Source organism: Salmo salar, chromosome ssa23 (genome assembly GCF_905237065.1).
Source record: "Salmo salar chromosome ssa23, Ssal_v3.1, whole genome shotgun sequence".
NCBI classification, from domain to species: domain Eukaryota; kingdom Metazoa; phylum Chordata; class Actinopteri; order Salmoniformes; family Salmonidae; genus Salmo; species Salmo salar.
In genome coordinates, this window is record NC_059464.1 from 24,108,304 (window position 1) to 24,135,013 (window position 26,710).

At 42.7% G+C, this 26,710-nt stretch overlaps 1 protein-coding gene across 1 annotated transcript; it reads left to right on the forward strand.

The window, feature by feature from the left end:
• The first annotated feature begins 247 nt into the window (after positions 1-247).
• On the forward strand, positions 248-16,976 carry LOC106584290 (protein Hook homolog 1-like). The gene is made up of 22 exons (XM_014169364.2): positions 248-419; positions 5,256-5,341; positions 5,576-5,648; positions 5,981-6,031; positions 6,543-6,675; positions 7,565-7,632; positions 7,900-7,962; positions 8,260-8,343; positions 9,487-9,650; positions 9,766-9,906; positions 10,235-10,436; positions 10,657-10,767; positions 10,901-10,988; positions 11,304-11,376; positions 11,458-11,598; positions 11,675-11,762; positions 12,489-12,520; positions 12,756-12,838; positions 12,921-13,021; positions 13,152-13,253; positions 13,410-13,478; positions 13,638-16,976. The coding sequence occupies exons 1-22, from the start codon at positions 348-350 to the stop codon at positions 13,794-13,796; spliced, it is 2,184 nt and encodes a 727-aa protein (XP_014024839.1). The 5' UTR covers positions 248-347; the 3' UTR covers positions 13,797-16,976.
• The last annotated feature ends 9,734 nt before the right edge of the window (positions 16,977-26,710 follow it).

A 26,710-nucleotide genomic window follows, 5' to 3' on the forward strand; every position in this document is an offset into this window, starting at 1 on the left:
CTCGTTTTACTATGGTTGAGGTAGAGGAGAAATCGTGAAATAGGGAGAGAAACTATCTCAGATAATTGAGGTTAACAAACGTTTGATTTTGCTATGTGACTGGCTCCATCGTATCCCCACAGACCTGTCAGTCAGTCGGATATTCAATCTGATTGGTCTGTCTGTTACAGTCAGCTCAGTGCCATAGGCGTTTCATTCACGTAGAAACTCACGGGGCTTTTACAGCGTAGTGACCAGGAAACATGACCACATTACGCAGTTAGCGCTAGAGATCCAAACGCCGCAGGTGAGGTCAAATGCAGAGGGAAGGGAAACCGCGTTGTTGTTGACAGGTGCAGTGAACTACCATGTCTAGTCATACCCGACGCGGAGAAATGGAGACTGACAAAGTGGTGTTGTGTGAGAGCCTTGCTATATGGGTAAGTATGTCAATGATGTCCTCTGTTCATTCAGAGAGCGCTCTAAAAAAGCGTCTGATTGCATGAATGTTTACTCTCTTACCGATGACGGTATCGTTTACCTACGGCAGGTAGGTTAGTGTTTGCCCATTCATAAACGCTAACCTTTAGGCGGGGCGGCGCTATAAGAGCCACGACGCTTTCTCTAAACCAGGGATGGGCAACTTTGATGGGGGTGGGGGCCACAAAAAAATCTGAAGTCATCATGAGGGGCCACAGTGGCTCACTGGTCTGCTTACCCACATCCATACACACGTACACCTAGTCACAGCTGGTCCTAGTTTTCTGGGTGCCCTAAGTGAAATGTTGTTTCAAGCAAAACATATTAGCAGCCCTCCCCTTGACAGCAGAGAGAAACAATTTAAGTATTACAGTTAATTACCAGCAGTTCTACACTTTTTGCCATGGGATGTAGAGATAAATGTGCAGTTTTACAGTTCATTTCCTGTAATTCTACACATTTTGCCATAGGGTTGGGAGACATTTGCAGTTTTGTATATGATATCTCAGCGAGGGTGACTAACAAAATCAATGGGGGCCCACCCAGTCGGTAATTTGACCATGATTACTACACGTTTACATACCTGGCTAAACTAATTTACCAATCTAAATAATGTTAGGTGACATGGGCTAATTGAGTGACTGTCAGTGACATAACAAGAGGGAAAAATGCTGATGCACAACCAAATTTCATAATTGTATTCTACTATTCTAACTCAAAACATACATTTTCGGTCAATTGACCTGCTGGTCTAAACGTTAACACACATTTCTTGCGGTATGGTTTTGGAAACGTATCTTTCATGTCAGTGAGAAATAAATACTTCTCAAAAAACTAAATGTTCAATTACTACACACCTTTTATAGGGTTATGGTTAGTGTTCCCACACGGCCATATCTCCATGTTACATCGCTTGTTGACAGAAGACAGGCGACCACCTGTGTTAATTAGCTACCTGTGTGTAAGCCTAACTGGGGAGGAAGGGTAGTTTGTCAATTAGAGGCACACAGCATATGGATCTGTGGAAATTTTGTTTTACCTTTATTTAGCTAGGCAAGTCAGTTAAGAACAAATGCTTATTTTCAATGACGGCCTAGGAACAGTGGGTTAACTGCCTTGTTCAGGGGCAGAACGACATATTTTTCCCTTTCAGCTCGGGGATTCGATCTTGCAACCTTTCGGTTACTAGTCCAACGCTATAACCACTAGGCTACCTGCCGCCCCAAATCTGCTACAGTAAGTGTATCTTTTTCATTTGAATAATTATTTATTTCTGATATGAAACATGTTTCGAAAACCATTTTACAAGTGATAATTTTTTACCTTTCTAAACGTTAAAGCACAGCTTTGGAATTGTAGTTCACACGGAGCTAGCCGTGGGCAAAGCTAACCTCTGAAAACCCAACAGAGAGAATGGTTGTTGAGAGCTAGGTCAGTGTTGGGACTGAAGGAATCAGGAAATGGGTCACTTGTGTGGATTTGGAAACCCACCTGTTCTCTCCTATTTACCATTGTCGATATGGACAGATTTTTTTTCACACCTATTCCCAACTTAACCCGCCAAGACAATGTGCTGTAGGACTTTGGTACCCAGCCAGGCACTAATGCATCTCTCTCACTGAATGAATGACAAATGGATGAAGGGGCAATAATTGTGCACCTGATCTCACAATTTAATTTAAATTAGGCCTAACTGAATAATAAGGAGGGAGAAGACTTTGATTGTAATTTAGAAATATAATAGTGTAATGATGAGTTTGTTATGCCTATTTACAGAAAATAATTTGACTGCCAGCCATGCGGATTGATACCATTCTCTTTAACATTTTACTTTGTAAAAATAAGCCGTTATGGGACTGTTTTATTTACTATAACTCTATTACTAATCAAATTTATTGTAAGGAAAACGTAAACATACAACAGTTGCAGTAGGCCTTTAGAATAATGCAAAACATATCCTTGACTATCCAAGGAAGCAAACGATGCCAGCCCACTGAATGAATGACACATGGATGGGATGGGCTATAATTGTGCAAGTTCCTTCACAATCAAATTTAAATTAGGCCCAACTGAATAATGAGGGTGAAGAGGTTGATTTAATTTAGAACAACACAAACTCATCATTACATTGTTGTTATGTCGATTTATCAGTGTTTTGCACTAATGCTAATAGTTTGATGGCATGCCTTGCTGGTTGATACCATTCTCTTTTACGTTTTACTTTGTAAAAATAAGCTGTTATGGGACTGTTTTATTGACTGTGACTTTATTATTAACGAAATGTATTGTAACGGAAGCGGATACATGCTACATGTTGCAGTAGGCCTTTAGAATAATTTAAAACATATCTTTGACGCTATCCAAGTTGATGAGCGGGAAACAAACGATGCCAGTCAGCTTGCACAGCTGGCCCATCGAAATTACACCTAAACTATACTGAAACTAATTTCACACATTGTAAGAGTTAACCTATAGACAATATTACATTTACAATAATCTGATGAGTGATATTAGGTTTATCAGTTGTCAAATTGTACATGAAGAGATGGGCTCATCTTGTAATTGACAGATGCACGGAAAGTACCATCACTTTATCAAATCCTCCTTCAGTCACTTGCAGGTAAAACATTTTCATTTCTATATAGTATCAGAAAGAGCATATTCTGTAGTTTCTATGACACTTACTTTTGTCAAATAACTCAACTGTGACTGAGTTGAATGATGAACTGAATGATGAGGGTGAAGAGGGTGATTGGATTTAGAACAATAGTGTAATAATGATGATGAAGAGTTGTGGGCGGTCTAATTATTTTATTATGAAAGGCTGGAAATGGTATATACTTTCCCCTGGGAGTGTAACATACAATCTGTGTAGTTCACAATGACAATCCGGACCAAATGAATGGACGCACTGTTATCTTTCGTCTCTCTGCGTTTCATAATTTTCTTTCAATTTGCAAGAGGCTGAATGTATCTCACAGTAGAAAGCATCCGAGCCAGTGAAACAGCGCCCTCTGTCTCTCTACGTGTAGGCCATCTATCTGATGCTGTGTGTGTCACGCCCTGACCATAGAGAGCCCTTGGTTCTCTATGGTGTAGTAGGTCAGGGCGTGACTAGGGGGTGTTCTAGTTCAATATTTCTATGTTGGTGTTTTGTATGGTTCCCAATTAGAGGCAGCTGGTAATCGTTGCCTCTAATTGGGGATCATATTTAGGTAGCCATTTTTCCCACCTGTGTTTGTGGGATATTGTTTGGTTCTTGTTACACCACGTAGTCACGTTGTGTTGCTTGTTTATTGTTTTGGTTGAAGAAGTTTCACTTTAAATAAATATGTGGAACAAACGCTGCGCCTTGGTCCATCTCTTATCAGCACCATGACAGTGTGGTCCAAACTAATATGATATTTTTACCGCCCCTTAGCATTGAAGGCAAGGGAATCCGGTGAGCATCTGGCCTCCCTTGACAAAAAAACTATACGAAATGTGTCAATCAGCGTTGAGCTAAACTGAACGAGCTCAACTGTGAATGGTCCTGGCGCCGCAACAAAAAGTGTCAAGAGAAGCCAGCTTGGATTGCTGTATCTCGTTGTGTTGTTGTCCTCTGGTGGCTAGCGAGCCAGCTAGCTAAAATTGGGCCTTTCCTAAATTAGCCATGGATGGAGATAGGGATTTGGACTTGTGGTTTTACTGTACTTTACTGGTATTCTCTGTACTGGGCAATGATTATAATCCAACCATCAGAATCGGCTTGGCTTCCCCTGTGATTTTACCCATGCACCACTACTGAGTGGGTATACGTTGTATACCTGCTGCGTATACCCTCCACTACACAACTGTTAATAACCGAAACCCCTGTCACGACTTCCTCTGAAGTCGGTCCATCTCCTTGTTCGGGCGACGTTCGGCGGTCGACGTCACCGGTCTTCTAGCCATCGCCAATCCACCTTTCATTTTCCATTTGATTTGTCTTGTCTTCCCACACACTTGGTTTCAATTACATCAATTACATGTGTATTTAACCCTCTGTTCCACCATGTCCTTGTCCGGTATTGTTTATTGTAAGTGCTTGTGCACATTATTTCTGGTGTGCGTTGGGTTTTGTACCCATTTATTGATTGTTCTGTTTTCCGGTGGTTTTTATTATTAAACTGTGCCGTTGGAAACACAGTTTTTGCTCTCCTGTTTTCTCAATTAAATTAAATTCAGCATAAAAAAGGAGCACGTTTTTAAGTTTGTTCCAACTGAGCGAGTCTGACCACACACAATGCGCTTGATGGATACTTTTTGTCTTCTTCTAATGCCTCTTAAGGGGAAAGTAATCAAAAATTAACCAGTTTTATGTTGCTGAGTTTGGGTAATCCAAAAGTTACATTACTGACTACAATTAGAGGTCTCAACCTTTGTCACAGACTTTCACCTCGTGAGTGAAGCCTGGGAGCTGAGGCTAGTGGTCATCTGACACCATGGAGAACAGTCCTGGAGGGTGAATTATTCACAAATCCACCGTAGCAGAGCTTAGAAGCATCTCTCTCTGGGGCTGTCTCTCGGTCTCAATACACACAAGCTTTCTCTCTTTCTGACCCAAGGTTTGTCGCTTTTCTATCTGCACACCCATGACATGTGTTTGATGGTTCACGACAGGCTTTGCAACTTGATGCTATACGATGAATGAAAATGGAGATAGATATCAGTGTCTCCAACTGCCTCGCCCTTTTCTCATTCCTGTCCCAGCGTCTCCCCTTCTCCTCAGTCTCTACTCTATCCTGTGTTATTCTCCCTGTTTGTATCACCCTCAGCTCCAGACCTTCAACACTGCAGCACCATGCACGACTGTAGAGGAGCTGACCACTGGAGCTGCCATTTCTCAGGCCCTGCATCAGATGTGAGGCACATACACATACACACAATTCACAGTATATGTCCAGGCTGCAGAGACATGAATTTATACTGACAGTCTTACCCTGGCTGAATATTTAACACACTGGAGTCGGGTCTAAGCCCAGTCAGATTCTGGGGTTGGATATTTTCTGATTTGAATACGGTTGTTTAGTAGACATTTTTGTCCAATGCTTATGCGTGTGTGTGTGTGTGTGTGTGTGTGTGTTGTGCCATGCAGAGATCCAGCGTGGTTCAGTGAGAGTTGGCTTGGTCGCATTAAAGAAGATGTTGGGAATAACTGGAGACTGAAGGTGCTGAACTCCATACTTACCTCTCTGTCCATCCCTTCTCTCCACTCCCTCTTTCTCTCTGTCTTTCTATCCCTAATTCCCTTGCAATCCTTCCTTCCTTCCTCTCTGCCTCTATCCCTCCTTCCCCTCTCCCTCCTTCTTTCCCTCCCCTACTGACCTAAAAGCCAGTGTGACTGCTCTCAGTATTTTAGCCAGCCATTGGCCTGTCAGATATATCCTCTCCAGATCAGAGAAGACTCACTCTAAATGTTTCCATAGCTCACTGTGAGGAGATTCTTTGAGGTGTAAACTTTGTTTATGTAGAGTGATGAGTGTGTAACTTCTTTCTCCAGATGAACAACCTGAAGAAGATCCTTCAGATGATGGTGGATTACTACAATGAGGTCAGTAGAAGCACTGATTTAAAACCCTTTATGTCTGGTTCTATTCTCTCTCTGTCACCTGTCACGGTTGTGTGGAGAGACGGAGCAAGGCGCAGCGTGCTCTGAGTTCCACATATTTTATTTAGTGAAACTCACAAAACAAAAGGAAACCAACAACTAACCGTAACATCAGAGGTGCTGCATGCACTAACTCAAAACAAGATCCCACAAAACACAGTGGGGAAATGGCTGCCTAAATATGATCCCCAATCAGAGACAACGATAGACAGCTGCCTCTGATTGGGAACCATACCAGGCCAACATAGAAATAAAACACCTAGATAGAAACACCCTCCCCTAGTCACACCCTGACCTAACCAAAATAGAGACTAAAAAGGCTCTCTATGGTCACGGCGTGACATCACCAGGTCCTGAACCAGCAGATCTCAGACTTCTCCCTCCCAGACCTGGTCCAGGTAATAACTGTTTAGTGTCTAGTTATAACTGTTATATTCTCTTTCTATGTCACTAGGTCCTGAGCCAGCAGATCCAGGAGTTTCCCCTGCCAGACCTGGTGAAGGTGGCACAACACTCAGACCCTGTAGAACTGGGACGACTGCTGCAGTTCACACTGGGCTGTGCTGTCAAATGTGAACGCAAGCAAGGTATTACGCTTGCACACACACACACACACACACACACACACACACACACACACACACACACACACACACACACACACACACACACAGTGTATTCGGAAAGTTTTCAGACCCCTTCACTTTTCCTACATTTTGTTACAGCCTTACTCTAATATTGGTGAAATAGTTTTTTCCCCTTCAATCAGCACACAATACCCCATCATGTTAAAGCAAAAATAGATTTTCAGACATTTCAAATTTATTACAAATACAATTTTTTTAAATACCATTTACATAAGTATTCAGACCCTTTACTCAGTACTTTGTTGAAGCTCCTTTGGCAGCGATTACAGCCTTGAGTCTTCTTGGTTATAACGCTACAAGCTTGGCACACCTGTATTTGGGGAGTTTCTCCCATTCTTCTCAGCAGATCCTCTCAAGCTCTGTCAGGTTGGATGGGGAGCGTCACTCCACAGCTATTTATTTTCTACGGACAATTCCTTTGACCTCATGGCTTGGTTTTTGCTCTGACATGCACTGTCAACTCTGGGACCTTAAATCATGTCAAATCAATTTAATTTACCACAGGTGGACTCCAATCAACGGTAATGTGTGTAGATTGATGAGGAATTATTTTTATTTAATCCATTCTAGAATAAGGCTGTAACGTAACAAAATGTGGAAAAAGTCTGAATACTTTCCCGAATGCACTGTATATACGCACATGGTGCAGTCACAGAGGCTGAACTAAAATTGTTCAACAACACTATATTGTTGCTTTGTCAAGACAATGACGAAGGAGTCTGCTCAATCTGAAACAGACTGGCACACAAAACGGGAACTATGTGCGCATATTAGTGTGTAATCCTCTCTTTCCCTTCCTTCCTCTCTCTTTCTCTCTCTTCCTCTCCAGAGTACATCCAGGTCATCATGACTCTGGAGGAGTCCGTACAGCATGTGGTGATGACAGCCCTTCAGGAGGTAAGGCTTGGCCTGACCAGGGCCATTCTCTCTGATTGATTTCAAATAGTTTGTCATGCACGGTAGGATCTTATAAATCAAATCAAAGTTTGATTTGCCCATTTGTGTTTAAAAAGCCAGTTACCAATACTGTGATGTTGTTAAAGTAAATGTCATGACATCTCTTTGGCTTTAGAAAGTCATTTAGAACACCTGTGGCGTGTGAATGAGTAGGGTTGAAGTTGGCTCTAACCAAACCTGTACAATGTCGCTCTCTCTCTCTGTTAGCTGATGAGTAAAGAGAACATGGCCCAGTTTGGAGCAGAGCCACCGGGGGACGTAGAATCACAGGTGAGAGGAGGAAATCCACTGTGTTAGGTCTCTAATAGTCTATAGTGTTGTTGCTGACAGTGCATGTCTCTCTATAGTTGACACTGGAGGACCTGGAACAAGAGGTGAGAGGAGATCCACTGTGCTAGGCATCTAATAGAATGCTGTTGTCTTTATTATAGTTGTTGTTTGCGTATCTCAATAGTTGACTGCTTGTCTTAGACTCTTTAATTAGTACTGCGATATTGCTTGTCTCTCCTTGGAGCTGCTGAAGTAGGCTTTAGAGCTGTATTGTTGTGTGTGTGTGTGTGTGTCTAGTTGAAGAAGGCTCTCGAGGACCTGGCAGATCTGGTGGCAGAAAAGGAGGAGCTAGCCCAGCGCTGTCAGGAGCTCGACGTACAGGTACACACACATTTTAAATACTTTATTTGAATCCACAAATCACATTACCTCATAAAGGATTCATACATTTAAAAGGTTGTTCATACGAGGACACTTAAGGAAACAAAAAACACCTTCTCCTCCACACAGCTAGTCTGCCCATAACGGCAGGCTTGTAATCTGAAGGTCACATACTGTAAGCCTATGTACGTGGCCGAGGATACCAAATATCAATGACACACACAACCCTGGTACTGTATAAACTGGGTCTGTGTTATGTGCTGTGATGCCAGAGGCTATTGTCTGTGGCTGGTGTAGCAGAAGGGCTGTGGTTTTACAGACTAAGCCACTGCTCTCCCCCTACCTGCTCTCTCTGCCACACCCTGCTCTGCCTGGCTGGGGAAAACATAGTACAGGACAAAATTCTGCTACTGGTTACTGATTAGGTCAAGTCCATGTTGTATGGGCCTCTCGTCTCGTGTCTCCAGATTGAGTTGTTGCAGTAGATCACCAGTGTCTCTTCAAGGACACACAGAGGTAAGTCAACATGGCTGCTCGTCGTCAAGGCGGACAAAAAACATCTAACGGCTGGTTTCCGAGGCGGATTAAAATATCTATACCCTGTCGTGCTCTCTGTCGCTATCGTATCACTAATCTAAACTACGGGGTGTGTTCATTTGTAGTGTTTGGGAACAGGTAGAGAGAAGACGCTGGGTTGAATTTTAAAAAAATGATGCACTCACACACACAAAGCTTCTATTCCCAAGTATTGTCTCTGACATAAAGCATGACTAATGAACAGAGGAGAGACTGTGTGTCAGGGAGAATAACCAACCAGCCTTTCAACCTATTAGTCAACATGTTGAAGGTGTTGTGTGGCCTCACCGCACTGTACTTTCAGGGTGTAATAATGATGCTTTGTTTGTTGAACAGTTGGCGAGAACGGGTCTTTCCCAGTAGAGATGAATTGATACTTATCACATCTCTCAAAGACTCTTTTAGTTACCTTTCTCCCCATTCTTCAGGCATCCGTGACCATGTGGTACCTCCGTTTTGGATGAACTGTAAAAAAAAATGGTGGTTGGAGGGTTATGTTCTCGCTCCTAATTCATATTTTGAGATTGAGACACAGTCCACCTCTGACCCTAGTTTGACCCTTGTCAGGTGACGGTCCTTCAGGAGGAGCGGAACAGCCTATTAGCTGAGAACGACGTGCTGACGGACCGAGCCAATCAGCTGGACTCGTTTGATGACCCGAGCACGCCCTCCGGACGGAAACACAGCCAGCTACAGATACAGCTAGAGACACTACAGGAGGAGAACTTCAGGTGTGTGTGTGTGTCATGTGTCAGTGAAAACACATCACACTGGAACGACAGAGTTATTCATCACAGCACTTACAGATGTCTCGCTCTCCCTCTCTCTGTGTGTGTGCGTGTGTAGGCTAGAGGCAGCTAAGGATGACTACCGTATCCACTGTGAGGAGTTGGAGAAGCAGCTGATCGAGGTTCAGCATCGTAACGACGAACTCACCAGCCTGGCCGAGGAGTCACGAGCACTTAAAGACGAACTCGATATCCTCAGGTGTGTTTGGTGGTGTTCTAGGTCCTTTATTTCAGTTGTAATCATCAGATCTTCTGAGATGTGCATCACTACCTGGAATGTGTATAAATGGGAGTGGGAGAGAGGAAGTGGTCAGTTTGAAGTAAGGGTATGTAAACTTTATTTAACTAGGCAAATCAGTTGAGAACAAATTCATATTTACAATGACGGCCTACAGTAAGACCAGTAAGAATATGTTGTTTGGGTCCTTACTTTAATCGATTTGCCTGTTCTATTTATTTATCTTTATAAATTCAATTAAATGCAATAAATTATAAGTGTGTGTGTGTGTGTGTGTGTGTGTGTGTAGGAGCTGTTCGGACCGTGCTGTGAAGCTGGAGGCGTCAGTGGAGACATACAGGCGTAAACTGGAGGACCTGGGAGATCTGAGAAGACAAGTCAAACTGCTGGAGGAGAAGAACATGACCTACATGCACAACACTGTCAGTCTGGAGGAGGAGCTACGCAAGGCTAACGCTGCCCGCGCACAGCTAGAGACATACAAGAGACAGGTGAGACATGCCTGAGAATATACTAGAAACAGGATAATTCCTAAAGGTGTCCCCTCCCTTCTGCCCTGTGGGTCTGACAGAACTGGGTTGGGAAAAGCAATATGCCGGAACTCTGAAGCTTTTGCCCTCACTTACCAAATCGTCTCTGAGGAGACATCGTTTTGGAATGGCAAACAGCCAATCAGGAGGCTTACTAAATCGAATTCCTGTTTCCTACCAGGTCCAGGAGCTGCACCGGAAGTTGTCAGAGGAGTCTCGGCGGGCAGACAACCTGGCTTACGAAAAGAAGAAGTTTGAAGAGAAACATGACACCTTGATGAGGGAGAAAGAGGTACAGACTGGATCCTAATACTTTCTATTCCAACCTACCTGGTCCCCCTGACATGCAAACACATTAGGGAAAGGAATGTTTTAAGCAATAATCTAATGCTGTTGACTTGTCTCCTGATGATGATGGTCATCAGAGGATCATTATTGAGCGAGACTCTCTGAAGGAGACCAATGAGGAGCTGCGATGTAACCAGGCTCAACAGGAACAGCTCCTACAAGCAGGTAGCTCATTGGACCATAACATTGACAATGTAGATTGACTGGTGCTGCATATGTTTGGAAAGCAGATTTACTGTAGTTGAGGTTTGGTTTTCGTTGATAAAGTGTTGGCGCGTTTGACATTGCTGACGACTTTAAAGGCGAATCGAGACTGACTGATCTCCAAATCACCATGCATCCTAAAGAACTTCTCAATGTTATTTTTAGATCAGTCAGTCACAATTTACCCATGATACATCACGGTTTCGAACACCGCCTGTGTCTCTCTGAAGCCTACAGAGACACGTGGCTACTGATCTGCTCTCTGTTTCTCCACAGGGATGGCAGGGATGCCAGCTGGTAGTCCAACCCATGATAACCTTGCTGCTGAGATCCTACCTGTAGAGTACAGGTGATTACCTGTATTTAATAGTTGTGTTTGTTTTGTGTGTGAGACACTGACTGCACTAACTGTGTGTCCTTGTCTGTACAGGGAGAAGTTTATTCGGCTCCAGCATGAGAATAAGATGTTGCGTGTGCAGCAGGAGGGATCAGAGAATGACAAGATCTCTGAACTACAGACACTGCTAGAGGTGGCACACAGAACCCGCTCCGAACTGGACACCGAGAATAGGTAAGCTGTGCTTGTTTGTTTTTTTTACTTCCTGTTTGACTGTGATGTACTTCCTGTGTGTCTGATGTACTTCCAGGTTAAGCAGGGAGAGGGTCACTGAGCTGCAGCAGCAGGTAGAGGATTTACAGAAAGCCCTACAGAGCCAGGGAGCCAAGACTGATGACGTGAGTTCTGTACTATAGTTTATACACTATATCAAATCAAAGTTTATTTGTCACGTGCGCTGAATACAACCTTACAGTGAAATGCTTACTTACAGGCTCTAACCAATAGTGCAAAAAAAGGTATTAGGTGAACAATGGATAGGTAAAGAAATCAAACAACAGTAAAAAGACAGGCTGTAAACAGTAGCGAGGCTACATACAGACACCGGTTAGTCAGGCTGATTGAGGTGGTATGCACATGTAGATATGGTTAAAGTGACTATGCATATATGATGAACAGAGAGTAGCAGTAGCGTAAAATAGGTTTTGGCGGGTGGTGGGTGGGACACAATGCAGATAGCCCGGTTAGCCAATGTGTGGGAGCACTGGTTGGTCGGCCCAAATGAGGTAGTATGTACATGAATGTATAGTTAAAGTGACTATGCATATATGAAAAACGGAGAGTAGCAGCAGTGTAAAGAGGGGTTGGGGGGGGCACACAATGCAAATAGTCCGTGTAGCCATTATACACAACCACAATGATACTACACAGTTACGGAAAGCCCTACATGGCCAGGGAACAAGACTGACAACATGAGTTCAACCAGACATATAACCTTACAGTATACTGCTATATCAAACATGAACCCTAAATACTGCATAATACTGCCACTCATATGTACAGTAGCAGCTGTGAGGTAACAGTAGCTGTGTGTTCGCTCTCTTACAACTGCTCTTTATTTGCAGTCTCACCTGAAGAGGAAACTGGATGCTCATATGTAAGTTTGGTCCAGACTGCTTTGTGAGACCTCTATGGCTGTGTTTACATAGGCAGCCAAATTCAGATCTTTTTTTCACTAATTGATCTTTTGACCAATCAGATCAGCTCTGAAAAGATCTGATGTGATTGGTCAAAATTAGTGGCAAAATGATCAGAATTGGGGTGCCTGTATAAACACAGCCATACTTCCTCCTGACAGAGACATTTGTAAAGTAAGGTGTTTTATTATCCAGGGTGCAACTGAACGAGGCGCAGGATGAGATCATGAAGAAGAAAGAACTCCTGGAGGACTTGCAGCCAGACAACACACAGACCTGTGAGTACAACCATAACGCGACCACAACACTGGCGGTATAGTTCTGAGTAACCCCAGTGAGTGTTGTCCGTCTGTCCCTTAGCTCTGAGACTGGAGGAGCTGATGGCTGCTCTGAAGAAGAAGGACGATGACATGAGAGCCATGGAGGAGAGATACAAGATGTACCTGGAGAAAGCACGCAATGTGATTCCTTAATCATTCATTCATTCTTCTCACATCCAACTAGCAGCTGGACAAAAAATAACAAGAGCAGAAAAAGAACATGCCTCTTGCTGCTGCTCCCACCAGTGATGTCTCTGTCTCGGTGCTGTAGGTAATCCGTGCATTGGACCCCAAGCTGAACCCAGCCACAGCAGAGATCCAGGCTCTAAAGAACCAGCTGACGGACAGAGACAAGAGGATCCTCAGCCTGGAGGTAACGCTGATCTTTAACCCCTGGCCCTGACCTTTGGCCCTTAACCATTAGCCATGAGGCACTCATTCACAAGGGGATACACAGTACTTATCTCACAATGCACTCTCGACCTCTTGTATTGATCGTCTCTCTCATTCTCTCTGTGTCTCTCTGTAGAGGGAGTGTGAGCAGGCAAAGCTGAGAGAGTATGAAGAGAAGCTGATTGTAACAGCATGGTACAACAAGGTTAGAACATGTAGTCAGAATAGACACGTAGTATTTTTGACCTTGTATTTTCTTCTGAAAATAAAGGACAGGAATGTACCATTTACAAATGTTACTTATACAGAGATTTTGTTCCAACTCAAATAAACATTCCTGATGCATGTCTTCCGCCTCCTTCAGAGTCTGAGCTTCCAGAAGCTGGCGATCGAGGCCCGTCTGGGGGGTCGCTCCACCTCCATGGTGCCCCCAGGTCAGTCCTTCCTGACCCAGCAGCGCCAGGTCACAAACGCCGCCCGCAGGAACCTCTCTGTCAGCGTGCCTGCCACCACCACTAAGTAGACCTGGGATGGGTGACTACTGAGGTGGGCCAGCATGTGTACAGGCTTCTGCTATTAATATTGAACCACGATTAGTTCAATCAGTTTTGTTAGTGCTGGGCTGGAACAAAGGCCTGCTGACACTGCGGCCCTCTAGGACTGGGATCTCCTACATCTGACGTAAACAAACGAATGGCTCCTCTCTAACTCCTTTCCAGAAGTGCACACTCAAGTGACCTTAAGCACATTAGTTCTCAGCCCCTGGATATGGGACAAGCATGCACTGACCGACTTGAACATGAGCACTTACTCTAACCAGGTTCCCTCCTCACTGATACACCAGACAGTAACAGTTATACGCCCCATTACAGTTTAGGATGTTTATAATCTCCTGTAATGAGTTTGGTCTGGCAACCCTACCAACATGCTTTATTAGCTTAGCACATAACACTGACTGAGCCCTACAATATACCTGTGTTGGCCTAGCTAGCAGCAGGCTCTGACTAGCAGTGATTCGTAACCTTGACATGTACACTGAGTGTAAAAAACATTAAGAACGCCTTCCAAATATTGAATCCTATGCCTCCCACAGTTGTGTCAGGTTGACTGGATGTCCTTTGGGTGGTGGACCATTCTTGATACACATGGGAAACTGTTGAGCGAGAAAAAACCCTGCAGCATTGCAGTTCTTGACACAAACCTGTGCGCCTGGCACCTACTACCATACCCCGTTCAAAGGCACTTAAATATTTTGTCTTGCCCATTCACCCTCTGAATGGCACACATACACAATCATGTGTCAAGGCTTAAAAATCCTTCTTTAACCTGTCTCCTCCCCTTCATCTACACTGATTGAAGTGGATTTATCAATAAGGGATCATAGCTTTCACCTGAATTCACCTGGTCAATCTATGTCATGGATAGAGCAGGTGTACACTCAGTGTGAGTTATTCTGTCTATGGATGTGCTAAAAACTATATTATTCACAATTGGTCTTAAACGGCTTATTTTAACGCTGAATATAGCTGATTTTATAAAATGTTTTTATACTACAACAAAATGATGAATCGACCGCACTATGCAGTTAAAGGATGTTACAATCATCTTATCAACCATTGGACTACAAAGAGAGTTTGACCTCTGATCTTCCTCTTCTGTGTTTCACAATCACCAGAATGGAATACAGGAGAAATGGGTGTATTTAGTGCTGGCAACCAAAAGTTGGTATTGCAGCACAGATCGGTCCATTACTCGTTTCTTACACAAAAGTAGTCTGTACTGCAGACCTGTGTCAACATCCTGTAATGCCATACTGACACAAGCATCTCTGTTGCTGCAACAACTAATCATTCAATCAAATCAGAAATGCAGGACTTGTTAATGGTATTTATTTTTGATACTGTGATCTGACTACTAGAACTTAGCGCATGCTCTATCGGAACACTGTTGGGCCTTTACAGTGCCTTCAGAAAGTATTCATCCCCCTTGACTCATTCTAAATTTTGTTGTGTTACAGCCTGAATTTAAAGATGTATTTAAAAACACACACACAAATGACCCATCTACACACAATAGCCCATAATGACAAAGTGAAAACATGTTTTTAGAATTTTGTAAATTTATTGAAATTTCATTTACAATTATTCACACCCCTGAGTCAATACATGTTAGAATCACCTTTGGGAGCGATTACAGCGGTGAGTCTTTCTGGATAAGTCTTTAAGAGCTTTGCACACCTGGATTGTACAATATTTGCGTATTCTTTTTTTTATTCTTCAAGCTCTGTCAAGTTGGTTGTTGATCATTGCTAGACAGTCTTGCCATAGATTTTCAATCCAATTTAAGTCGAAACTGTAACTAGGCTACTCAGGAACATTCAATGTCGTCTTGGTATGCAAGTCGTGTATATTTGGCCTTGTGTTTTAGGTTATTGTCCTGCTGAAAGGTGAATTTGTCTCCCAGTGTGTTACTGTAAACCAGGTTTTCCTCTAGGATTTTGCTTGTGCTTTGCTTTATTCTTTTTATCCCAAAAAACTCCCTAGCCCTTGCCCATGACAAGCATGCCTATAACATGATGCAGCCACCACAATGCTTGAAAATATGAAGAGTGGTACTCAGTGATGTGTTGTGTTGGATTTGCCCCAAATGTAACACTTTGTATTCAGGACATGAAGTTATTTTCCTTGCCTAATTTTTTGCAGTTTTACTTAAGTGCCTTATTCCAAAAAGGATGCATGTTTTGGAATATTTTTTATTATGTACAAGCTTCCTACTTTTCAGTCTGTCATTTAGGTTAGTGTTGTAGAGTAACTACAATGTTGTTAATCCATCCTCAGTTTTCTCCTATCACAGCCATTATACTCTTAACTGTTTTAAGGTAACCATTGGCTTCATCGTGAAATCCTTGAGCGGTTTCCTTCCACTCCGGCAACTGAGTTAGGAAGGACACCTGTATCTTTGCAGTGACTGGGTCTATTGATACACCATCCAAAGTGTAATTAATAACTTCACCATGCTCAAAGGGATATTCAATGTCTGCAATTTTTTTTTTTTTACCCATCTACAAATGGGTGCCCTTTTTTGCGAGGCATTGGAAAACCTCCTTGGTCTTTGTGGTTGCATCTGTGTTTAATTCACTGCTCAATGGAGGGATTTTACATATAATTGAATGTGTGGGAGACAGAGATGAGGTAGTCATTCAAAAATCATGTTAAACACTATTGCACACAATGGGTCCATGTAATTTATGTGACTTGTTAAGAACATTTTTACTCCATAAGGTATTTGGGCTTTCCATAACAAAGCGGTTGAATACTTATTGAGTCAAGGCATTTAAACTTTTCATTTTTTATTAATTTGTAAAAATGTCTAAAAACATAATTTCACTTTGACATTATGGGGTATTATGTGTAGGCCAGTGACACAAAGTCTCAATTTAATACATTTTAAATTCAGGCTGTAAAACAACAAAATGTGAAAAAAGTTAAGGGGTGTGAATACTTTATGAAGGCACTGTGTCTTGTGTCTGGATGAGTAGAAGGAATCAACAGTATAGTAATCTATACAGCACTACTGTAATCAGGGTTCAAACACCAGCTTGGAATTTTAGAACTGCTTTCACAGACCCAGATTGTTATAGTTGTGCTATGAAATATTGAAATGTGAATTAACTAAACCAGAATTAAACCTTGTCCTGGATGTATTTAATCTGCATTTGTGAAACCAGCTCCTAGATGAAATATTGTTCCTCTCTGATGAAGCAAAAACGCAGTGACAACTTTTGAATTTCTTACAAATGTGTATGGGCATGTTGGCCCTCTGTGGTGCATTGGGATCTCTGAATGAAACATGAAAAGCTCTGTAAAATAGCTATCAATTGATTTGATCATTTTCTACAATCCCTACTGGTTTGGATTCCTAGCCTTATAGTGAAGCTTAACGTAGCTCAAAGCTAGCAGTTAGCTAGATATTGGATTTGCTGTTTCGGGGAAATGTGATATTCCAGTATGTCATGATGCTTCTTACGTTATGTACACACACATACTACAGGTAAAACAATGTGGTATCTAGACTCGTGCCTCTAGGTCAAATCACATTTTATTGGTCACATACACATATTTAGCAGATGTTATTGTGGGTGTAGCAAAATGCTTGTGTTCCTAGCTCCAACAGTGCAGTAGTATATAACAAAACATACATTTTATAGTAAAATAATGTAATTTAGAAATATATAAATACTGGGACGAGCAATGTCAGAGTGACATTGACTAAAATACAGTATATATATATATGTATATGTATGTGTGTGTATATATATATATATATATATATATATATATATATATATATATATATATATATATATACATACATACATACATACATACATACATACATACATACATACATACAGTTGAAGATAAAGTAATCCTTCTAACCCCCCCCTAAAAGATTTAGATGCACTATTGTAAAGTGGTTGTTCCACTGGATATCATAAGGTGAATGCACCAATTTGTAAGTCGCTCTGGATAAGAGCGTCTGCTAAATGACTTAAATGTAAAAATGTAAGTCGGAAGTTTACATACACCTTAGACAAACACATTTAAACTCAGTTTTTCAGAATTCCTGACATTTCATCCTAGTAAAAATTCCCTGTCTTAGGTCAGTTAGGATCACCACTTTATTTTATGAATGTTAAATGTCAGAATAATAGTAGAGATTTATTTCAGCTTTTATTTCTTTCATCACATTCCCAGTGAGTCAGAAGTTTACATACACTCAATTAGTATTTGGTAGCATTGCCTTTAAATTGTTTAACTTGGGTCAAATGTTTAGGGTAGCCTTCCACAATCTTCCAACAGTAAGTTGGGTGAATTTTGTCCCATTCCTCCTGACAGAGCTGGTGTAACTGAGCCAGGTTTGTAGGCCTCTTTGCTCGCACACACTTTTTCAGTTCTGCCCACAAATTTTCTATAGGATTGAGGTCAGGGCTTTGTCATGGCCACTCCAATACCTTGACTTTGTTGTCCTTAAGCCATTTTGCCACTACTTTGGAAATATGCTTGGGGTCATTGTCCATTTGGAAGACCCAGTTGCGACCAAGCTTTAACTTCCTGACTGATGTCTTGAGATGTTGCTTCAATATATCAACAATTTTCCTTTCTCATGATGCCATCTATTTTGTGAAGTGTACCAGTCCCTCCTGCAGCAAAGCACCCCCACAACATGATGCTGCCACCCCCGTGCTTCAAGGTTGGGATGGTGTTCTTCGGCTTGCAAGCCTCCCCCTTTTTCCTCCAAACATAATGACAATATGGCCAAACAGTTCTATTTTTGTTTCATTAGACCAGAGGACATTTCTCCAAAAAGTACCATCTTTGTCCCAATGTGCAGTTGCAAACCGTAGTCTGGCTTTTTTATGGCGGTTTTGGAGCAGTGGCTTCTTCCTTGCTTAGCGGCCTTTCAGGTTATGTCGATATAGGACTCGTTTTACAGTGGATATAGATACTTTTGTACTTGTTTTCTCCAGCATCTTCACAAGGTCCTTTGCTATTGTTCTGGAATTGATTTGCACTTTTCGCACCAAAGTATGTTCATCTCTAGGAGACAGAATGCGTCTCCTTTCTGAGCGTTGTGACGGCTGCGTGGTCCCATGGTGTTTATACTTGCGTACTATTGTTTGTACAAATGAACGTGGTACCTTCAGGAGTTTGTAAATTGCTCCCAAGGATGAACCAGACTTGTGGAGGTCTACAATTTTGTTTCTGAGGTCTTGGCTGATTTATTTTGATTTTCCCATGATGTCAAGCAAAGAGGCATTGAGTTTGAAGGTAGACCTTGAAATATATCCACAGATACACCTCCAATTGACGTCAATTAGCCTATCAGAAGCTTCTAAAGCCATGACATTTTCTGGAATTTTCCAAGCTGTTTAAAGGCACAGTCAACTTAGTGTATGTAAACATCTGACCCACTGGAATTGTGATACAGTGAAATAATGTCTGTAAACAATTGTTGGAAAAATTACTTGTCATTCACAAAGTAGATGTCCTAACTGACGTGCCAAAACTATAGTGTGTTAATTGTAGTTTGTGGAGTGGTTGAAAAATGCATTTTATTGACTCCAACCTAAGTGTATGTACACTTCCGACTTCAACTGTGTATGTAAACATTATGAAAGTGACTAATGTTCCATTTATTAAAGTGACCAGTGATTCCATGTCTATGTACATATGGTAGCAGCCTCTAAGGTGCAGGGATGAGTAACCGGGTGGTAGCTGGCTAGTGATGGCTATTTAGGTTCTCTTGCAGTGGATGGTAGTTGTACACCTACTGATTATTCACATATACAATACCATGTATACAGAGATCAGCGCAGCACTAGGCAATGAGTTCACAATAAAGCTGTTCAGATAGTACTTATTGATTGTGTTAGTGGAACGATAAGGAAGTGTGAATTGTGAAATTATTATATGAAATGAAAAATAAGCCTTTGGTTTTCATGTATTGTAAAGAATAAACTCAAATGTATTTTTGAATTAGTGTTATGGTGTTATTTTGAATTAGTGTTATGGGTTGAGAAACCTGTGTCATCCTCAGTGGCCATGTCCATATTTTGATTTTTACTCACTTTCTAATCAAAACAAGAAGAGTGATCCTCCATAACATAACACATGTCGTCATTGCTCGCATATCCTTTGATCAACATTAATATTGTTTTTGAGTGCACAAACCAAAAAAATCAGAAAAGCAAACTTACTTGTATAACTTACTCAGGCTACGCTTTCAGTTATTAGTACATTGACACTGATACTGTACCGGCTTACATGCTGACCACACTACCCGCGTCGGGTGTGCGAGCGTTGCAAAATAAATGTACACGTTATTTATTCATGCACCAACACTACTTGCGCACGCCAACGAGCATCTGCATAGTCAGGCGCTAAAATCGAACTTGGTTCTATTTGTGATGATTGACGCGCTGCAAGTCCTGCCTCTCCTGTCTCCTCATTGGTTTTTAGGAGCGTAAACCCATGTGGGTGATTGAAAGATGAACTGAGCTCCATACTCCAGTTCAGTTGGTGGTGGTAATGCACCTTAAAGTTGGTTGCCAACCGCCATATAACCTTGTGCATTTCAGGTAAAATAACAACCCAATGTTTATATCCCAGGACAAATTAGCTACCAACAGCAAGCTAGCTAGCTACATTGCCATAAATGTTTAATGGTTCAGAGTTCGTTTTGATATTTCAACCTGCGTGTCCTGATTTGTGTCTGGTGTGGGTGGACAAAATCAACATGCTTGTGATGGCACACGCACGCCCGGTCTAATCAGCATGTTAGTCTACATTTTAAAGCTAGAATCCTTAGTTGCTACATCCATTTATGGATGTATAAATTAATGATATCTACCCATTGATTCTTGAAGAACATAACTTCTAAATGCCTGATGAGTTTAGTTCTACTGTCGTACCCCACGAGAACACACATAAGCTTGTTTTACTCCAATGTTTTTAAACAACGTAAATTTAAACAAACACTGTATAGCCTCAAAACATGATTCAAACTGTGTATGGCCAGTCCTTGCATCCATAGCTCTGTCTATGAAATTGAGAGTGGTTACATTTCTCCAGGCCCATCCCTCGGCTTTATACCAAAACCGAGGCAGGGTGACTGCTTTGTTATTGTTTCAAAATAGGATTCTAGATTTAAACTCTGTATAGAAATGCTAATGTAGAGAGTGCTTACATTGCCGTTGGAAGCGAACCCTCTCTGTTTACATTCCTTACTCCTTTCACTATCTACATAGAAACTGATGCTCTTTTAACCACTTTATGTAATCTCAGGTCATTGAACAGACTTGTATCACCATCATTAGCTTTGTTGATCAGCACAAGCTCTGGCCTTGTTGATCAGCATGAGCTCTGGCCCAAAGGTACATGTGGTAGAGGTGAATTCAGATGTATCTGGGGGTGTTTAATGGCCCTGAAATACTGCTCTAACTATCATCGCTTGGCACATTAAATTGAGGTTTAGGATGAAGTTAGGATAGGATAAATTGAGGGTTAGGACCAGCAGACTAGATTAAATCAGATTGACATCCACATAGCATTGTTTTGACATTGTTGAAGGTGGAACTGTGTTAGAGCTGTCAAATCAACAAGCGGCTCATTGCGTTACCTTATCGTGGACACTACCATTGGATGCAACGAAACCACACCTGATTATAATCTGACAAAATCCCATGCAGCCGCGTTACAAGTTCAAACACTTAAATTAGACTGATACACAAATACCCCCTCCAAATTAACATGAAAACATGCATAACACACTGTAAATGGTTTGACATTATTTCTAACATCTGTAGAGAACGGCAGGTAGCCTGGCAGGTAGGAGCGTTGGGCCAGTCACCAAAAGGTTGCTTGATCGAAACGCAGAGCTGGGGAGGTAAAAATATGTTGTTCTGCTCCTGAGCAAGGCAGTTAACCCACTGTTCCCCAGGCTCCGAAGACGTGGATGTCGATTAAGGCAGCCCTCCTCACCTCTCACCCCCTCTCTGAGGGGTTCTAACAAAATTATTGTATTTTCCTAACAGCTTGATGGTCATGACTTTCTTACACGAGGGGAGGTTAACTTGGCCCCAGACAATCGATCTGAGATCAACTTAAATTTCAGTCGAGGGATTTTTTGGGGGCTTTAACCCCTGGCTCCAAGTGATTTTAATTGAAGAAATCTGTTCCCAATATTCCCACGCATAATGGAGAGATGTGATCGTATACAAATGTGAGCAAGGATAGAAACGATAATGTTTTATTGGCATTCTTGCGGTCAATATGCAGTCTACAAATAATTTCAAATTATGTTCTGTCCCCCTGACCATCCACTAAAGAAAAATTGTCTCGCGGCTGAATCTAGTTAATGATTCCTGATCAGTGGCGACCCGTCATTCAGGGCACCTGTTTTGAGCACCACACTTTTAGGTAAAAAATAAATAATTAATAATAATTGTTATGTTATTTTGGCATTAATACATGTCACATATCAGTTTGCAAACAACGTAAAAGAACAACATTGAGTAAAGAAAGCCACATACAAACATGGTCTCTTTTTTGCTTTCTTGAGTAAGGCAGCTCCAAAATGCAGGTGTTTCAGCCTAGCTCAGTGCTTTCTGTGTTGGTGGGGCTAGCCAGCAGAAAATACAGAGCGTTGCGCCTGATTGGCTCAGTTTTCTGTAATGATTGGCTCAGTTTTCTGTCACTTGTGGGACAGTACGTCATCCCCAATTCTAAGTTTAGAGCTTGGAAATTTTTGCCCCTTGGGTTCTGCCATAGAGTTATATTAGAAGTGCCCATCCAAGAAGGCTCAAGGTCATTGGCCACAGATAGAATGAAACCAAATCACATTATATCTACAGTAGTATTGATTGTACTGATCATGTCAACATCTTACTTTCAAAGTATCAGTCATCATCAGTTGTCATCAAGTCGGCAATCTACTGGCAAATCCTTTTTAATCCTTGTTCAGTGAAGATAAATAATGAAGAGAAATGATCAAACTTATCGGTGCTCATCGACCATTGTACATAAAGATTACACAACAAGTTGGAAATCGCAAATTTGCACAGTGAGTCGTTTGGAAGGAATTTGTGGCTAACTGCAAGCGTTGCAAAGAAACCTCTAACGTTAGCCTGCTGTTCAAAGGAGTGGCTGTGTTTTTTCCCCCCCGAGTTCCCACCATAAATCCAGAGAATGCCAGACTGATGACAAAGTTTGATGACAATATTTGCCAACAAAGGACCACTGTGCCATCTTCACAGGGTGAGTCCAAAAATGAATTTTATGCTGCTGCATAAATGTAATATTCAAGGGAGAAATGTATACTGTAGCTAAGAAAGTAATACTAATTGCATGTTGTGTAGTAAGCTGTTAGTAGCCCATGTGCCTCACCCTAATGATTTGGTCTATTTTCACCAACGTGGTGTTGTAAACACATTGTTCGGTATGTGTGCTTGTTTGGCAACTTTTTTTGTACAGCTTTGACAATGCTACTGATAGTAGTTGTGGTGGTTGGCTTGCACTTGCAAATTCAGCACACGCAACATTCTATAATATAATTGTGTTATTTGACGTCTCGAATTAAAAGCTTATTTAACGCGTCAAATAGTGTTATATGACGTGTGTCTTTTTTGACACGCAAAGACCCAAATGGCGTTCAATGTGCCTCACGCTAATAATATGGTCTATTTTCACCTCTTAATTTTGCCACTGTTTTAACTTTCTGGTGCACAAATAGCCTATAACCTGTTTTAGAGAAATGTAATCATCGAATATTGTAAGAACTTTCATTATCTGTTTATATGCCCCATTTATTTATTCTACTGTTCTGACGTGTACAAGGGAGTACACTGTAAGAACGGCCCATGTTCTGAATTCTGTCTCTGTACATTTCAAAAGTGATGAACAAAGAGTTATATTGACTACGTCCGTCGTTGCTTGCTCATTAATGTCTTAATCAAAATTACAGATTGCCTCTTATCCGCTTGTCGTCCCGTTATGCCAAAGTTTGTACATCTCAATTGTCAGTAGAAACCACATTTGTTTAAGCAAGTCTGCCATATCATCTATGTTTTTATGTGTAGTGGCTTTGCTGGTGTAACCGTGTAGGTTCCGTCCCTCTCTTCGCCCCAACCTGGGCTCGAACCAGGGACCCTTGCACACATCAACAACTGACACCCACGAAGCATCGTTACCCATCGCGCCACAAAAGCCGCGGCCCTTGCAACGCAAGGGGAACAACCACTTCAGGTCTCAGAGCAAGTGACGTCACCGATTGAAACGCTATTAGCGCGCACCACCGCTAACTAACTAGCCATTTCACATCGGTTACACTGGCATGCATCCCACTTTCTCCTTTTTATTTTGCTCCACCAAGATTTACATGCTAAAATTGCCACTGTTCCTGGTGTAGGGCATCTTGGGTCTGTTAGACATGTTGGGTTGGCGGGACTGACCTATCACTCTGTTCATCTCAGCCTGGATCTTCTCTGTAAAGGAGAGGGGATCAATCAATCAATTAACTTCTATGGACGTGACCGTCCCACCTGCGGGACACACTATTCAGCAGCCAGTAAAATAGCATGGCGCGAAATACAAAACAGCAAAAATCTCATAATTTCATTTTCTTAAACAATCAACTATTTTAAACATTTACGTTACATTTACGTCATTTAGCAGACGCTAAAGGTGCATTCACCTTATGATATCCAGTGGAACAATCACTTTACAATAGTACATCTATATCTATTTTTTTGGGGGGGGGGGGGGTAAGTAGAAGGATTACTTTATCCTATCCCAGGTATTCCTTAAAGAGGTGGGGTTTCAGGTGTCTCCGGAAGGTGGTGATTGACACCGCTGTCTTGGCATCGTGAGGGAGCTTGTTCCACCATTGGGGTGCCAGAGCAGCGAACAGTTTTGACTGGGCTGAGCGGGAACTGTGCTTCCGCAGAGGTAGGGAGGCGAGCAGGCCAGAGGTGGATGAACGCAGTGCCCTTCTTTGGGTGTAGGGACTAATCAGAGCCTGAAGGTACGGAAGTGCCGTTCCCCTCACAGATCCGTAGGCAAGCACCATGGTCTTGTAGCAGATGCGAGCTTCAACTGGAAGCCAGTGGAGTGTGCAGAGGAGCGGGGTGATGTGCGAGATCTTGGGAAGGTTGAACACCAGACGGTCTGCGGCGTTCTGGATGAGTTGTAAGGGTTTAATGGCACAGGCAGGGAGCCCCGCCAGCAGCGAGTTGCAGTAATCCAGACGGGAGATGACAAGTGCCTGGATTAGGACCTGCGCCGCTTCCTGTGTAAGGCAGGGTCGTACTCTGCGAATGTTGTAGAGCATGAACCTACAGGATCGGGTCACCGCCTTGATGTTAGCTGAGAATGACAGGGTGTTGTCCAGAGTCACGCCAAGCCTCTTAGCACTCTGGGAGGAGGACACAATGGAGTTGTCAACCGTGATGGCGAGATCATGGAACGGGCAGTCCTTCCCCGGGAGGAAGAGCAGCTCCGTCTTGCCGAGGTTCAGCTTGAGGTGGTGATCCGTCATCCACACTGATATGTCTGCCAGACATGCAGAGATGCGATTCGCCACCTGGTTATCAGAAGGGGGAAAGGAGAAGATTAATTGTGTGTCGTCTGTGTAGCAATGATAGGAGAGACCATGTGAGGATATGACAGAGCCAAGTGACTTGGTGTATAGCGAGAATAGGAGAGGGCCTAGAACTGAGCCCCGGGGGACACCAGTGGTGAGAGCACGTGGTGCGGAGACGGATTCTCGCCACGCCACCTGGTAGGAGCAACCTGTCAGGTAGGACGCAATCCAAGAGTGAGCCGCGCCGGAGATGCCCAACTCGGAGAGGGTGGAGAGGAGGATCTGATGGTTCACAGTATCAAAGGCAGCAGATAGGTCTAGAAGGATGAGAGCAGAGGAGAGAGAGTTAGCTTTAGCAGTGCAGAGAGCCTCCATGACACAGAGAAGAGCGGGCTCAGTTGAATGGCCAGTCTTGAAACCTGACTGATTTGGATCAAGAAGGTCATTCTGAGAGAGATAGCAAGAGAGCCGTTCTGTGAGTTCGCAATGAGTCGTCAAGCCACGGAGCAGGAGGGGAGGACCGAGCCGGCCGGGAGGATAGGGGACATAGAGAGTCAAAGGATGCAGAAAGGGAGGAGAGGAGGGTTGAGGAAGCAGAATCAGGAGATTGGTTGGAGAAGGATTGAGCAGAGGGAAGAGATGATAGGATGGAAGAGGAGAGAGTAGAATGAGAGAGAGCGAAGGTTGCGACGGCGCAATACCATCTGAGTAGGGACAGAGTGAGTAGTGTTGGAGGAGAGCGAGAGGGAAAAGGATACAAGGTAGTGGTCGGAGACTTGGAGGGGAGTTGCAGTGAGATTAGTAGAAGAACAGCATCTAGTAGAGATGAGGTCAAGCGTATTGCCTGCCTTGTGAGTAGGGGTGACGGTGAGATGGTGAGGTCAAAAGAGGAGAGGAGTGGAAAGAAGGAGGCAGAGAGAAATTAGTCAAAGGTAGACGTAGGGAGGTTAAAGTCACCCAGAACTGTGAGGGGTGAGCCATCCTCAGGAAAGGAACTTATCAAGGCGTCAAGCTCATTGATGAACTCTCCAAGAGAACCTGGAGGGCGATAAATGATAAGGATGTTAAGCTTGAATGGGCTAGTGACTGTGACAGCATGGAATTGAAATGAGGAGATAGACAGATGGGTCAGGGGAGAAAGAGAGAATGTCCACTTGGGAGAGATGAGGATTCCAGTGCCACCACCCCGCTGACCAGATGCTCTCGGGGTATGCGAGAACACGTGGTCAGACGAGGAGAGAGCAGTAGGAGTAGCAGTGTTTTCTGTGGTAATCCATGTTTCCGTCAGCGCCATGA

Bases quoted from the DNA above. Each gene is read 5' to 3' on its own strand.
- LOC106584290 (XM_014169364.2), top strand. From the start codon at position 348: ATGTCTAGTCATACCCGACGCGGAGAAATGGAGACTGACAAAGTGGTG. The intron at 10,437-10,656 runs GTGAGACATGCC...GTTTCCTACCAG, and splicing joins TAGAGACATACAAGAGACAG to GTCCAGGAGCTGCACCGGAA. The intron at 12,521-12,755 runs GTAAGTTTGGTC...TTTATTATCCAG, and splicing joins AGGAAACTGGATGCTCATAT to GGTGCAACTGAACGAGGCGC.